Genomic DNA, 13,408 nt, shown 5'->3' on the forward strand with positions numbered 1-13,408 from the left:
TGATTTGAAAGAAATTTGCAAACTCACGATGAAATAAATAGCAACAAAGGGCATAGATGCTTAGAAGCCGGAAAGTTGAAAGTTAACTGTAAGGGAATTTTGGGATGTGAGAGGGGTTACCTCGTTACTGTTGGTAGCGAGTATTTTGTATAAGCATGTACTTTCAGAGTTAACTGAAAGGAATATTACCATTTATTTGCCTTGGATTGTAATTAGCAGTGGTAAAAAAATATAAAATGGCGAAGCGTAGCTGTACAAGCTTCAAAAACTTTCCGTCTGGGGTTTTAATAGAAAATAAGACAAAATTTCCATCCTTATTTATTGTTTTATGGATTTCGAGATTATAATATTGTCACTGAAAATTGTAGTAAATAAAGAATTAAGTTAAATGTTGCAATATTTTTAACTGCTCGCGTCCTCGAATTGACGTCAGTCTACGAAGCATAACTCCAAAAAGTGTTTTGCGTTATTAGAGCAAGTAATGTTCAGTTGAGCTCATATTACATTTATAAAAAGACAGGTAGGATGTTATATCCTGCTGTATAGCTTCTTAGACGTCCATGCTCTAGATTTTTTATGCACAGTACAGGACTACAAAGTCAGTAAAAGGCAAAAGCTACATTTAGCAGCTGAATCAATATGTTTATTAAATTCCACACCAGTAACAACTTCAATCCACAAGTCTGATAGATAATAAAAACATTTTAAGGCCGAATACATGAACATACATATATACATATATATGAGCAGTTACTTTTCACAAATCATTTCACCAACTTAAGAACAAATGCCGGTTAGCACTATTTGGAAGTTTTCCAATTTTCTGACGCTTACTTATCAAGCCAAATATTACCACATTGCTTTATTTCCTATCAACTAGTGATTTGCCCATAGCTTAATTAATGCTTTAATTCTATATGATTACTTGTTTAAAAACCGTTTCTTAACATGCAAAATGTTTGATGTCTTCATTTCAATCAGGGAATGGGCTTGCAAATAGCCCTATTGCAGTTACAACGGCAACATAATGTGCCTTGTAAGCAGGTTGTAAAAATACACGGGTCAACAGTGGAACATCTTTCAGGATTCTTCATGCACGTCTTGCAGTTTTGCAATCCTGAGGGTGCAAATTGAGAGCAATCGTGAATAAAATTAATTAACTTTCATGCATGGGGTTTGTTTAAGCCATGGGGATCACTTCCGATGTGTTTCAGAAAATATGAAATTTTGCTTGTAAATTTTGTAACAGAGCGATTAATGACTACCCATCCACATTTAACTTGTTATAAAAGCTCTTATTAAGGGTCGAGAGTAATTCGCATTTGTTTTGTTTTTGCGTTACTACGCCGAAAAATTGGATTAAATAAATCTCACACCACTTTTTTCAACCATTCGGAACCTGAGCTTCGCGCTGGCTAGATGTATTTGCTTGGATTTTTGATTGGCAGTTTTGAGTAATTAGTTTGGTTTAGGCTAACTGAACAATGCTATTCTATGCTATAAAACAGCCCATCCATACAGGTTAGTGATATTCCTGGTTACTTTATTTTATCGAAACCGACTTAAGTGTAGGTATTTATAATTTAATAGAACACTTGAATAAACGCTGATACAAAAGAAAGCGCCAATATGGTGAAGTTTCGATTTTTCGAACGATTTAATTTTTCAGAATTACAGTATAGTGATTTATCCTACGGGCGTTTCACTGTGATGTTGTTGTGGTTCCATTTAAGGTATAAATTATATTGTGCATATAAAAATTTATAAATTGTTTCTCAGTCCATGACGAAGATATCTTTTTGTTGAGAATATTTTCAAAATATTTTAATTTTTTCTTTATAGCACCGTAGCTCATCCTAAAATTTGTTTTACCTGCAGTGCCTCTTTATGACAATTTTTGGATACTTAATTAACTGAATCTAGTTTATTTCTTACCGTTTGACCTCATGTAGAACTACGGATAGAAAAGGAAAAGAAAGTATGTTATTACGTATAAAGGAACATTAAATTGAATACATTTAATGACTTTTACAAGTCAGAGTTTTCGAAATCGTTACTTAAAAATATTTTTAAGGAGAGGATATGTTCAGAATAGTTTCAGTCAAAATGTCTTCAAAATGTATAATTGTCTCTTTTTTTTGCTTTATAACCGAGAAGGAATAACTATTTTAGTGCGTACAGAATGAACTCACAAGCGAACTAAAGAATCGTAAGTTAACCAAACCCACTAAACGTTAACAAGTTTTTAACGGATTCGACATCCCATATATGAAGTAGCCAAAAGCAAAGACGCAAAGAAGTCAGGCCGTAATGTTATTGTCGGATAGTTATCCAGCCTACGCTTTTTTTTACCATAGAGCTTTTGATACTGGTAAGCTTATTTTTTGGTTGGTTTATTTGAGGGAGCCTTATTACTGTGAATGCTTTTTGCGTTCCGAAATTTAAACTGAATTTGAAACATTTTAGACGCACATAATGAAAAAATGAAAAACACAAAGAAGTTCTAAAATAGTAAATAATAAAGATGACAAATTTTAAGTTTGGTGTTAAATAGTAAAGATGAATCGAATTTTTCAACAATGACACAAGCATGGGAAAAAGAAAAGATTCTCAGTCCCTTGTTTGGAATTAAACTCATGGCCTTCCAGATACCGGTTGGGCGTTCTAACCAACTGGGCTACGAGAGACTCGTGGTGCGTTCTACAATTCATCTTCAAGTTCTAAAAAAATCATTAGATAAACATCAATATCTGCTGAAAATATTGTTATCGCATAAAATATAAAACAACCCTAACAGTGAAAGGCTTCTCAATCCAAAAAGATGTTATTTTAGAGCTAAAACTATATGCAAGCCCATGGTTTTCTTTCCGGCAAGGCTTATTTTGTGGTGGGCTTATTTTCGGGTAGTGGAGGGGTTGGGTCAGCATCGGAATTTGATGGTATTGTATAGTTCGAATTCGCTTACCGGTGATCCATGTACAGATGCCAGGTATACGACCACGAGAACGATCAAGATCCTAGACATGTCGGCACTGAAAATCTTAATAGAAAGCAGTGTTAGAGTGCCTCAGCATAGCAGAGAATTGTTTGGTACAACTTTAATTTTGGTTTAATATGAGAAGCTGTTAGGCTCCTCTGGAAGTTAATATTATAATATATTTATCGGTTACTTGCATTGGTTACATAACTGAAACTTGTAATGAAGATAACATAATTTGGATTACAAACTTGATTTCCTCAAGTTATATAAGTAATTTTTTAACTGGCTATGCGCTAGCAGTACCCTGAACACGATTTCCGACTCAGCTCATGCGATACAATACCTCAACTCTGACTATTTATAGGTAACAATTGATCACCATTTTACCGCATGTGTAACAGACCGCATAACGGATTGGTTTACCAATTCATTTCTGAAAAACTGTTTAAGACCAACAGTACAGACTTAGGAAACCAGCCGAACTTTTCTTCTTCGACGCTTAAACAATCTCCGATTTTTTAACACCTAAAGGAGTCCGATATTGATCAACTTACTGATGGATGATAAAAACCGAATTGGCATGAATTGGTATGGAAAAATCATCATAAAGTCTGACAGGTTTTGACTTGTACTGGGCGATGTATGACCTTAACACTTCCACGTATTCCAGTGACCAAGGAGCAACGTCCTAAGGTAACATATTGTATAATAAAGTGTTTTATTATAATACAATAACTACAGAGTGTGTTTGGTATAGTATAAATTCATTTCCCTTTCGCTTGTATTTCAAATTCTAATAATCGAATTTTTACCATCAATTTTAGCTTGATTATTGTTAACTTTGATAAGACCTCTGATAGCTAGCTCTTAGTTATAACTTATTGAAGCAGAGAAATGTCTACAAAAACAACACTTACCGTTTACCTTGTTTCCGTGAAAGAAAAGTAACTGTGCCTCCGACAGATGGATGTTTATGTTTAATGCATTACGATGAATTTAATTGTCGAAAGGCAATATCTTTATGACGTTCGTCGTATCAACGACCCCTGACAACTTCCAAAAGTGTTTTCTTTTAATATACATGAAAGCGTAAAAAAATGTTTTTAAAAACTGTGTTGACGTCAGTCCTTAAATTATATCGAGCGTTTCTACGTTCATTATAGCACGTCCTATATAGCTCCCAACAAAAACACTGTATCAGGACTATGGAACTATATATCAAAAATTTCTCGGGGGAACGTTTATTTTAATCAAGGCATATGTATAATTATGCCGAATATCTGATATATGTTATTTAGCTATTTATATTAATTGAAGTTAATCAAAAGGGGCACTACTTTGAAAAAGCCCGCAATGATTTATTTAGTCTTCCTCGAACTATATTATAATATTAAAAGTCTGACTTAATGAGTGAGAATGGTATACTAGTCGCGTGTATATGAATGAATAAATTTAATTTTATGTGGATAAAAGGAAAATTCTCTAGAGAGCATCACGTGGTCTGTAATGGGAAAACAAACCGCCCAAGCGAAAAAGGTCCATTGCGACATGTGGCCACGGCGAGCTGGGATCTAAATATGCATCCAGGCAACGCCTCGCAGTCCTCGCGCAAGCTTAACGCGCAAGCCTCGCGCATAAATAATAACAAAGATTTGACGCGATTCGTACAGAGCCAGTTCTTGTCTAGTATGTCAGCGGAAAAGAAAGGGCTTTGCTTGTACGGGTGCTTTTAAACATTGTTATTTGTTTTAGTACAAAAGCATTTTGTACTAACAAGCTTAAATTACAAACTGTAAAGGTCGGGACACACTAGCTGACAAGTCGCTGCAACATGTTGCCTCGTGTGACATGGTACATTTCGGCGACAATCTCCAAGTTGTCGATGCGACAGAATTTCATCGCTACAATCAGTCGCACGAATTCAAACCAGTTTGAATTCGTGCACCGCGCCTCCAATAAACAAGGAAGATTAAGACCGCTTAATACCAACTACAAACTTGAAAAAAGGCTTTTTTCAAATGTACTGTCGGTGGCGCAGGTCCTAAAGCTCAAAAGCAAGGTCTGGCATCACTCAAAATTCACCTTCCATTGGTTAAAAAGGGCAAAAGAATGAATACTCGTGAAGCTGGCAAACAATTTCACTTTTAATTTTTCAACATTGTTTTAGTTTTAATCGAGTATTGACAAAACGTACGCGCATTTCTTCCAACATGTTAATAATGATTTGATATTGAGATTATTATACTAATTATTAGGGATAATTCTTAAAACATTTCTGACAGCGTTTGTCTTCATTTTCGCAAACGTTAATCCATTTGGCTTGTTTTGTAGGCTCTGGGTGAAGTCGCTTGGTTGTGTGATCAAATGCTATACGCAGAGGAATATACTTAGCTTCCAAGACACCATTCCTTCACAAACAAACAAAAAAGTAAAAGTTTTGAGTTAATTAACTTCGTCAGTTAAGCATTTTTATTATATCTGTAATTTATTTCACACAGGGTCCCACTGAAAACCAAGTTTGTGACGTCAGCCCCTCTGTTACATACATACATATCTTTATTTATCCTCGAAATTTCCAGAGTAGCTATATATATAGAGCTAATATATATCTTCGAGAAAAAAGTTATAGAAAGAAAAAGTAAAATAAAATATGCTGTATTACAATACCATTATTATTATTATTATTATTATTATTATTATTATTTCTTATCTAAACTAAACTAAACTAAATACAATATTATAAATGCAGAGGGAAATATCACTAGATCTTCCGTGGAAAGGCTTCATATTTAATGATCTCCTGCTTGAATTGTAAAAAATCTGATCGGTTTTATAAGTGTCTGGGAAAGAGTTCCATATTTTACTAGCTATGTATGAAAAAGAGTGCACACCATAGATTGTTGTGTTTGGGTTGGGAAGGACCAGAATAAAAACCTGTTAAATATGTATTTAATATCGTTAACGGAATCAAGAGACTCCTTAAACTTGAAGCAGAATACACATTAATATTCGTTATACCTTGTAACTGTAACTTGGAGCATCGTGCTTAGTTTAAAATTTTCGCAGTTCCCAAGAGTGTAGCTCTCGTAAGCTTTTATCAGATGTTTATTGGGTTTCATGCCAAATCTTCCATATAACTTCTGAAAAAGAAAGAACATTATACCCATTTGTCATATATATGCCAAACTCATTAAACCACGAGATAGATGATGGGATAGGTGTACGGCGTTTTCACATTTCCGGGCAACAGAAAGTTTTGGCTTCTCTATATTCGGATTATTAACGTTATAATTCCGTGTCTAAAATATCAAGTGCAGGATGAAGCGGTCGAAAAGATATAGTATTATTTAGTTTAGCAATTCACTCTAACTAATATAATTCATCCTTTCTGACATAAGAAAATGAAGTTGTAGAGAGGCCGTAGAACGAACGAACTCCAAGGTTCCGCAGCGCCGTACAGAGTGAACAAGAAGATACGGATAAGGCAAATTTAGTCTGCCTTGGTGAGATCAGTGTAAAATTAAATGTTAAATATACGGTGTTTTCCCGATCATATGCCAAAAGTAGAACATATAACAGTAGGGATTATTGTAGAATTTCCATTTTGTCGTCGCGTCAATAAAATTACTCCGCTTGTGGAATAATCCGAGTATGACATTCTTTGGTGTTTTATGAGACAAAGGTCTAACAAGGACACCCTGCTGAGTGGCCATGGAATGACCTGCTTGCCTAAGCGGAGGGATTTACGTTACCAGAGACGTCGGATGCTCTTTGCAGAAAGGACACTCTCCTGCCTTTTCCGCTTTCACTGTACCGGTTGGTGTCATTGAATTTGCGAAAGACATGTGTAAGGGCCTTTCATATTTCCATTATGTAATTTTCGTTTGAAACCATTCTTTTGATTGCTGTATGGAAAGGATCTTCTCTTTCTGACTTCAAGAGTATTTTTTGCAGGTTTATTTAGTTTTTTATTTATTCATGATTAGGTCAGTCGAATGTACCCCTTCATAGCATTTTTACATTACCGGATTATTTCCACCTAGCGTTCGGCTAGGGGGAAACAAAAAATTGCCCAAACTGTATGCTATCAACTTGTTGCCATAGATACAATGTGGCTGTAGCATATGAGGATGTGATCCAATGATAACTTGTACACCAAGGGACACTAAGTGCTTAGCTATATGAAGCTGATGAGATAGTGGCTCTATGAAACGTTCTTTACCCCAGTGCATGTACACAACTATAATGTCGACGCTGGCCTGTAAAGTAAAAAATAAGAAACCTTATGAGGGGAAGCAAAGGTCAATGCTTTTAACTGGTAAACACGGTAATGTGACTTTAAATTCTGCAGCCTTAAAAAGTTTTCTTTGTGGTAAGACTAGGATTTTTTTTTAAAGTCATAAGTCTGGGGAAAGAGTAAAGGCCGTGATACTCTTTACATTTTTTTATGGCAGTGAGATGGTGGATATGCAGTAGCTCTCAAACTGATCAAATTGTCCCTACGGGTTTCAAGTTTCAAATTCAAACAAACTCACGTTGAAATGAATGTATCATTTCCAGATAGATAAAAGAACAATTCACTGGAGAACATCATATGATCTGAAATGGGCAATTTACATACGTAGCTAAAGTGGTCTATTAAGAGCACCAACAAGTCCTATTATGGTAATTAATTCATGCTGAACTGACAGCTTCCAGTTTATAACCTTTTACAAGCTTTCGGAGCCATCACTACATTCTAAAACCCTGGGTGTAACATTCTCCGTGACTGGGGAGCACATCAAGGCGACATAATACAAATTTAGCACAGAAAACGGAGTGATCCTCGTAAGAGAAGACAACAATTTCAGAAGATGCATGCGGGCTGCTAACTAATTAATTTGAATGTAGAATGTAAAATTCCGTGTACTTTTTAGTATTTTTGGTCGGTTTTCTGACGGTTTGGTAAAATTTTGAAATCCAAGATGGCAAATCCAAGATGGTGGCTGTTTTGACATCATGATGTAACTGTCATGTGATGTGACGTCATCATACCATGTGACGTATATCAAAAGATTGATTATTTTCGGACATGCTTGATATCATCATAAGTTTCATTGTAATTGTTGGAATTTCTGGGAGTTACGGAGGGGGGGGGGGGGGGGGGGGGTGAGAAGAATCCGCTCCCCTGGTCTAAAAAGAACCAAAATAGCCTGGTCAGAATAGGTCTAACTGAAAACTGTTTATTGTGTTCAAAATTTTCTTTTCTTTTTGGTTGTTTCATCCTGATCATTTGCTTCTATCTCGGACGACAAGAACATAGCGTGGCCGGTGCTATCGGGAAGGAATTTTTCTCGGATTCCAATGGGTTAACCGGAACCGATACAGTACAATAGCCGATACCCGAGGACCTCAAATATCTCAGTTATTTTCTAACTTTTGATAAACAATATATTTTTTTTTTGAGAAGGATATCCGTAAGAATGTTATTCTTGGGAATTTTATTATTGAATATTTCAAATAGAAATACCTTCTTCAGTATTTCGACGTCTCTAGTGGCAATGGCATCTTGATAAACAGCCGGTCCAGTGTTGAACATCGATCGTATTTCGCTGCAGTTTTTAGAGTGGTTATCGGTTTGGTGTTCACAGTAACCTAGGAATCCAATTCTGATTCCGTTTTTGTTTATGATAAGAGGTTCCTGGCACAGAAAAAAAAAAGAATATGCTGTATTACGGCAAAACCTGGGTGACAAAACCTGGGTGACATGCGGCAAAACCAATAAAAGAGAAGACATTCGTCAGGGAAATAGAAGACATTCATCAGGGAAAGGGTCAGTTTTATCACAAGCCGCTATAAGAGCACGTACGTACATACATTACCAATATTCTATGCTTGCCTGAGAGGAATTGAATATACCATAACTGATGCCAAAATATTTTATTCCCACTTCCTGGAGAACTTGCACAGTAAAGTTTACTCCTTTAGATCCAAAGTCATTCATGTGATTGTTGGCCAGTGTAACGGCATCAAATCCTGCAAAACTGACCAACAAACAGCCGTATGCTGTCATCAAAAATGGTACAAAATAAAGTTTTTGTAAATTTTGGGTGGATTATGATTCTTTTCCCGCAACATAAGCTACAATTGTCCGCTTTTTGTTCCGTCTTTTTGAAAGCACAGGAACATGCCCCTGCAGCATGTGTACTAGAAGGTCAGCTGGAAGGTGCTTGCAGGAGTGTTTTTGTTACAGGGACAAGTCTCAGGGACACGACAACATGTAGCAGGACCAAAATCACGACACAGTAGTAAAATGGCACAGGGGCATGTAGCAGAAAGCTTTTCGAAAGCTTTTTCTTCGTGCTACATGAACTTTTAAGACTTTTGTTTACGCTAGACGTCCCATGAAGTTCAACCAGTTAAAATTTGACAATTTGTAGTTGACATTCTCTCGGGGCACAAGCATTTCGTATACAATCCCACAGACAAAGGTTATTTACATTGTAACCTAATAATGATGAAAAAGGCGATGATGACGATGACGATGATGATGATGATGATGATGATGTTGATGATGATTATAATGATGATGTTGATAATGGTGACGAAGATTGTGATGGTGATGGTCTAGTTTTAAAAAATAACTACTTATAGAAGAAAAATGATTTCAGTAATTTATTACAAAAAAAAACAATGGTGCTCGAGAATTCTTCGAGAGTTTAACTAGATACCAACGAACTTTTAGAGCTACCTGACAAAACAACCTGCGATGGACTACCTGTATGCAATTTTGGCTCTAAAACAATTTTACCTTCATGTTTTATTTCAGTTTGCTCAGCTAACAAAGTGCCATCTGAAGGCTGTTTTCCACAAGAAATAAGCACAAGCATGAACATAAGTGCGTAAAAACAACGCAAAAGCATACCCACATTAAAGCAAAATGTGTTTGTTCTTCTCGTGCTTACGCTAATGTTTATGACGCGGTGATTCCTAGCAAGGATGGTACAATAGGAATTAGTTTTTTCGTACATCTTATGCGATTTATCTAAGCATACTTGTCCTTGTGCTTGTGATTTAAATAAATTCCCCTTTCAGTTATTATCGATCGATCGAGTTGGACAAGTAAGAAATAAAAAGCCAGATTAGTTAGTTATTATACCTAATCGTACCTTTTTGGTACGCTTCGGCGGCATATCAGGCGAGTTTGGTCGAGCCATGGTTCGTATTTTGGCGAGACGCAGTCGAGCCAAAATACCCATGGCGAGACCAAACGAGCCTGATATGCCGCCGAAGCGTACCAAAAAGGTACTATTAGGTATTTACCGTACCCAAATTCAGCCAAAAATCCGGTGATATTATTCGCTTTGTTGAAGCCATGCTTGCCAGACACGTAGTGCAAATGTGTTGACCTGCTTGTATTGCTACTTTTTTGGTGTTTAACACTTTTATCAAGTCCTCTTCTCACATTTTTTACTCGTTTGTTTGGAGTTTCATTCCCTAAATTTTCAAAATCCAAATTTAGCGAAAAATTTAGAAACTCCGACTCTATTGTTTCAGTGTGAATGTTTCAGTACTCGTCGGCAAACATCGCGCAATTGGCGAGCGCGCTCAAGTTTAGTTTTGGCGGGAAAGTTTTTCTCATTTTACGACCGGTAAGCACCAGTTAATTAAAAATACTCGTTTCTGTTTTATTGGTAAAACCTCTTTTCAATTCAACGTACGGAAACACTACTTTAATTCAAAGTGACCGTGATATGGTGCCATATCAGGTCAGTGACTTGATATCGTAGGATATCAGGACAGTAGATCGCGCTTCTGATTGGCTACTTGCGAATTTGGGTACGGTAAGATTAGTTATGGCTATTTTACCTCAATGCGGAGACAGCTCTAGGACTTGAATCCAAAGTAACGGCCTTTCTTACAGCTTTGTAAATGTAACGATATACATCTTTGCTGGCAAATGGAGATTCCAGATTTGCAACTGCAATGTCCGCCTCTCTGATGAGAGTAGCTACATCACTAAAGGAGTCATTGTATGAGTGGTAATTATGTTCCACGTAATATTTGACCGGACCAGAGAAGGATATGTCGCCAACAAACAGCAATTTCACTTTCTCTAAAAGTAAATAAAAGGATTTGTTTTCTTTTTTGTTTAGTTTGTTGAATGTTTTAACTGGCTAAACTCTTGCAACAACGTTGAAATTACAAATATTTCAATTTAACTGCGCAAAGCATAACAGAATTTTGAAACTAACATCAAAATAAATTTAGCAAATATACATCACCTGTCTGAGCAAGTACCATTAAAAATGGTAGAGCGAGAATGTATGAAGCCAGAATCATTACACAAGTGTCAAATACATATAACTACGAAGCTCCTTGACGAAAAGGTTAGAGCTACATTCGTGTGCTGCAGGTAAATACAGGTGTCAGTCCATTGTTTGGCATCAATACAATAAGAAAAATGACAAACAATACCGGACAGCTTTTTGTGAACATTTGTTTTATAGTTTTGCTTTTCCAAGATAACTTGAAATGTCGTAAGGTGATTTCCAGGATCAAATTATTTTGTTTAATTAAAATGTAATGGTATAATGTAGTAACAAAAGGGTTGCAGAATCTAGACTGTCACCCGCGGCGACTCCAGATTATCGCTTTTGTTAAGAAGCAAGTATGAAAAACAAAGGGTAGATTTAATTTAGTTCCAGCACCTGTGCGCTAGATGCGCCTAACCAAGGTAAAGTTCACGGTCTAGCGAGATTCAAACAACAATTTTTTAAGCTAATTCTAATTACCCCGGCCTTACCAATCGATGAAACCGATAATCGATGATAAGAGGGTCTCAATGGGGTGGTGGCTTTTACGGTTAACGGTTAAAATTTTGGCTTTTCTACGGCTAACGGTTAATATAATTCCATAACGGTTAACAGAAGTTTAAAGTTAATTTTCATTGTTTTAAAAAGTTAAAAATTAATTTCCATTATTGAAAAACATATTTTAGGTCTCAGGGCCATTTTGGGACGATGAAGTGAACTACTTTGGTTTATTTATAATTACTGACCGATTTTTTACGGTTAACATATTTTACGGCTAACGGTTAAAATTTTCAAATTTTTACGCCTAACGGCTAAATTTTTGGCCGTTTTACGGCCAACGGTTAACCCTATTGAGACCCTCATGATAATCGATACCAATCGATTATAATCGATGCCAATTCATCGAATGATATTGGAAATCGATGACCAATCGATGACGGAAAATTTTGTGACTTTTAATTTCATCGATTTTCATCGACTGTCATCGATTATTATCGATTACCATCGATTTTCATCAATCGTTTTTCATTTGGTTTGATTAAATATGGGTGCTATTACATCAACTCAGTGGCTCTTAATTTTTAAGGTGGCCCGCGGGTATTTATGAGGCTAACAGTTCCCTTTTTTAAGCGCATTTTAAAACGGAAAAACGTGAAGCGATTGCTTACATTTTTTTTAAAACTGAAAGAATAATGCTTAAATTACATAAAATGATAAGTTTTATAGCGATCAAACGCGATTTGTTTAAGATATGAGAGATTTTCAGAAGCCTACGTTTTTAATAAAATGCGATTATTTTTAAAATGCCACGGTGAATTTTTTTGTAATTACCCCAATACGCTGCCCAACAGTTGAAGTTAACTCACAACAACTTACAGGAAAATCCACTCCGTAGATTTCCTGAACGAGCGACATCTTTATTTTTCCTTTAAAAACTGTTGTGTTATGCGTCTGTCACTTGGAAATAATACAGCCTAAAATAGTTACTACTAAAATGACAACTACCGTTCCTACACATGTATTCCCTGGTGGTAGAAGATCGAGCGGAATTTGGAAGTAAAGGCTAGGTAAATCGAGGAAACATGTTTCCAGAAACAAACAAAAAAACATGTTTCCAGAAACACTAATAGCGCGTGCGTGTTTTCCCAATGTTTCCTAGTTTTTCCACACGGGAAGCATTGATTCCAGCGTCAATTTCTTTTCTTCCAAGAAGCAAAATTTGCTTCTGCTACACGGCAGAATCATTCCGTGTTTCCACCCGGCATTCGAATATTCCAAAACGAGGAAACAATATATAATTATGGAAACATGTTTTCTCGTTTTGCCAGGCCTTAATTCCAAAAATGGCAATAGGACCAGGCAGCGGGCCGTTAACCCTTGTATAGTAAAGGCCTGGCAAAACGAGAAAACATGTTTCCAGAAACATTCGATGAGCGCGGAAGTTTCCCCAATGTTTCCCAGTTTTACCATAAAGGAAGCATTGTTTTCAGTGTCAATTTCTGTCTCCAAGAAGCAAACTTTGATTTTGCTACACCGCAGAAACACTCCGCGTTTTCGCGTGGCATGGCAGCTTGGCAAAACGGAGAAGAAATTATGGAGACATGTTTCCGGAAATAATGATATTTGGAAACAT

At 36.3% G+C, this 13,408-nt stretch overlaps 1 protein-coding gene and 1 long non-coding RNA gene across 3 annotated transcripts; both read right to left on the reverse strand.

Moving 5' to 3' along the window:
* Positions 1-621: 621 nt before the first annotated feature.
* On the reverse strand, positions 622-4,391 carry LOC144655621 (uncharacterized). Of its 2 annotated transcripts, none has more exons than XR_013571164.1 (4): positions 3,898-4,391; positions 2,966-3,032; positions 1,936-1,954; positions 622-1,117 (listed from the first exon to the last, which is right to left on the reverse strand). It is a non-coding gene; the product is annotated as an uncharacterized LOC144655621 (long non-coding RNA). The 2 variants fall into 2 exon arrangements; XR_013571163.1 differs by having other exon boundaries at positions 2,966-3,040; positions 3,898-4,390.
* Positions 4,392-4,933: 542 nt separating this feature from the next.
* Positions 4,934-11,340, reverse strand: LOC144655622 (capsule biosynthesis protein CapA-like). Its single transcript, XM_078515904.1, has 7 exons — positions 11,245-11,340; positions 10,829-11,075; positions 8,859-9,003; positions 8,490-8,660; positions 7,006-7,239; positions 5,999-6,120; positions 4,934-5,388 (listed from the first exon to the last, which is right to left on the reverse strand). The coding sequence occupies exons 1-7, from the start codon at positions 11,300-11,302 to the stop codon at positions 5,232-5,234; spliced, it is 1,134 nt and encodes a 377-aa protein (XP_078372030.1). The 5' UTR covers positions 11,303-11,340; the 3' UTR covers positions 4,934-5,231.
* Between the last annotated feature and the right edge of the window lie 2,068 nt (positions 11,341-13,408).

This window comes from Oculina patagonica, chromosome 5 (assembly GCF_052425735.1).
Source record: "Oculina patagonica isolate OP01 chromosome 5, crgOcupat, whole genome shotgun sequence".
Taxonomy (NCBI): Eukaryota; Metazoa; Cnidaria; class Anthozoa; order Scleractinia; family Oculinidae; genus Oculina; species Oculina patagonica.

Excerpts from the sequence above, each read along its gene's own strand:
- LOC144655622 (XM_078515904.1), bottom strand. The coding sequence starts at position 11,302 with ATGATTCTGGCTTCATACATTCTCGCTCTACCATTTTTAATGGTACTT. Across the intron at positions 11,076-11,244 it reads AATGGTACTTGCTCAGACAG|AGAAAGTGAAATTGCTGTTT; the intron begins GTGATGTATATT and ends ATTTACTTTTAG. Across the intron at positions 9,004-10,828 it reads AGAGCTGTCTCCGCATTGAG|TTTTGCAGGATTTGATGCCG; the intron begins GTAAAATAGCCA and ends TTTGTTGGTCAG.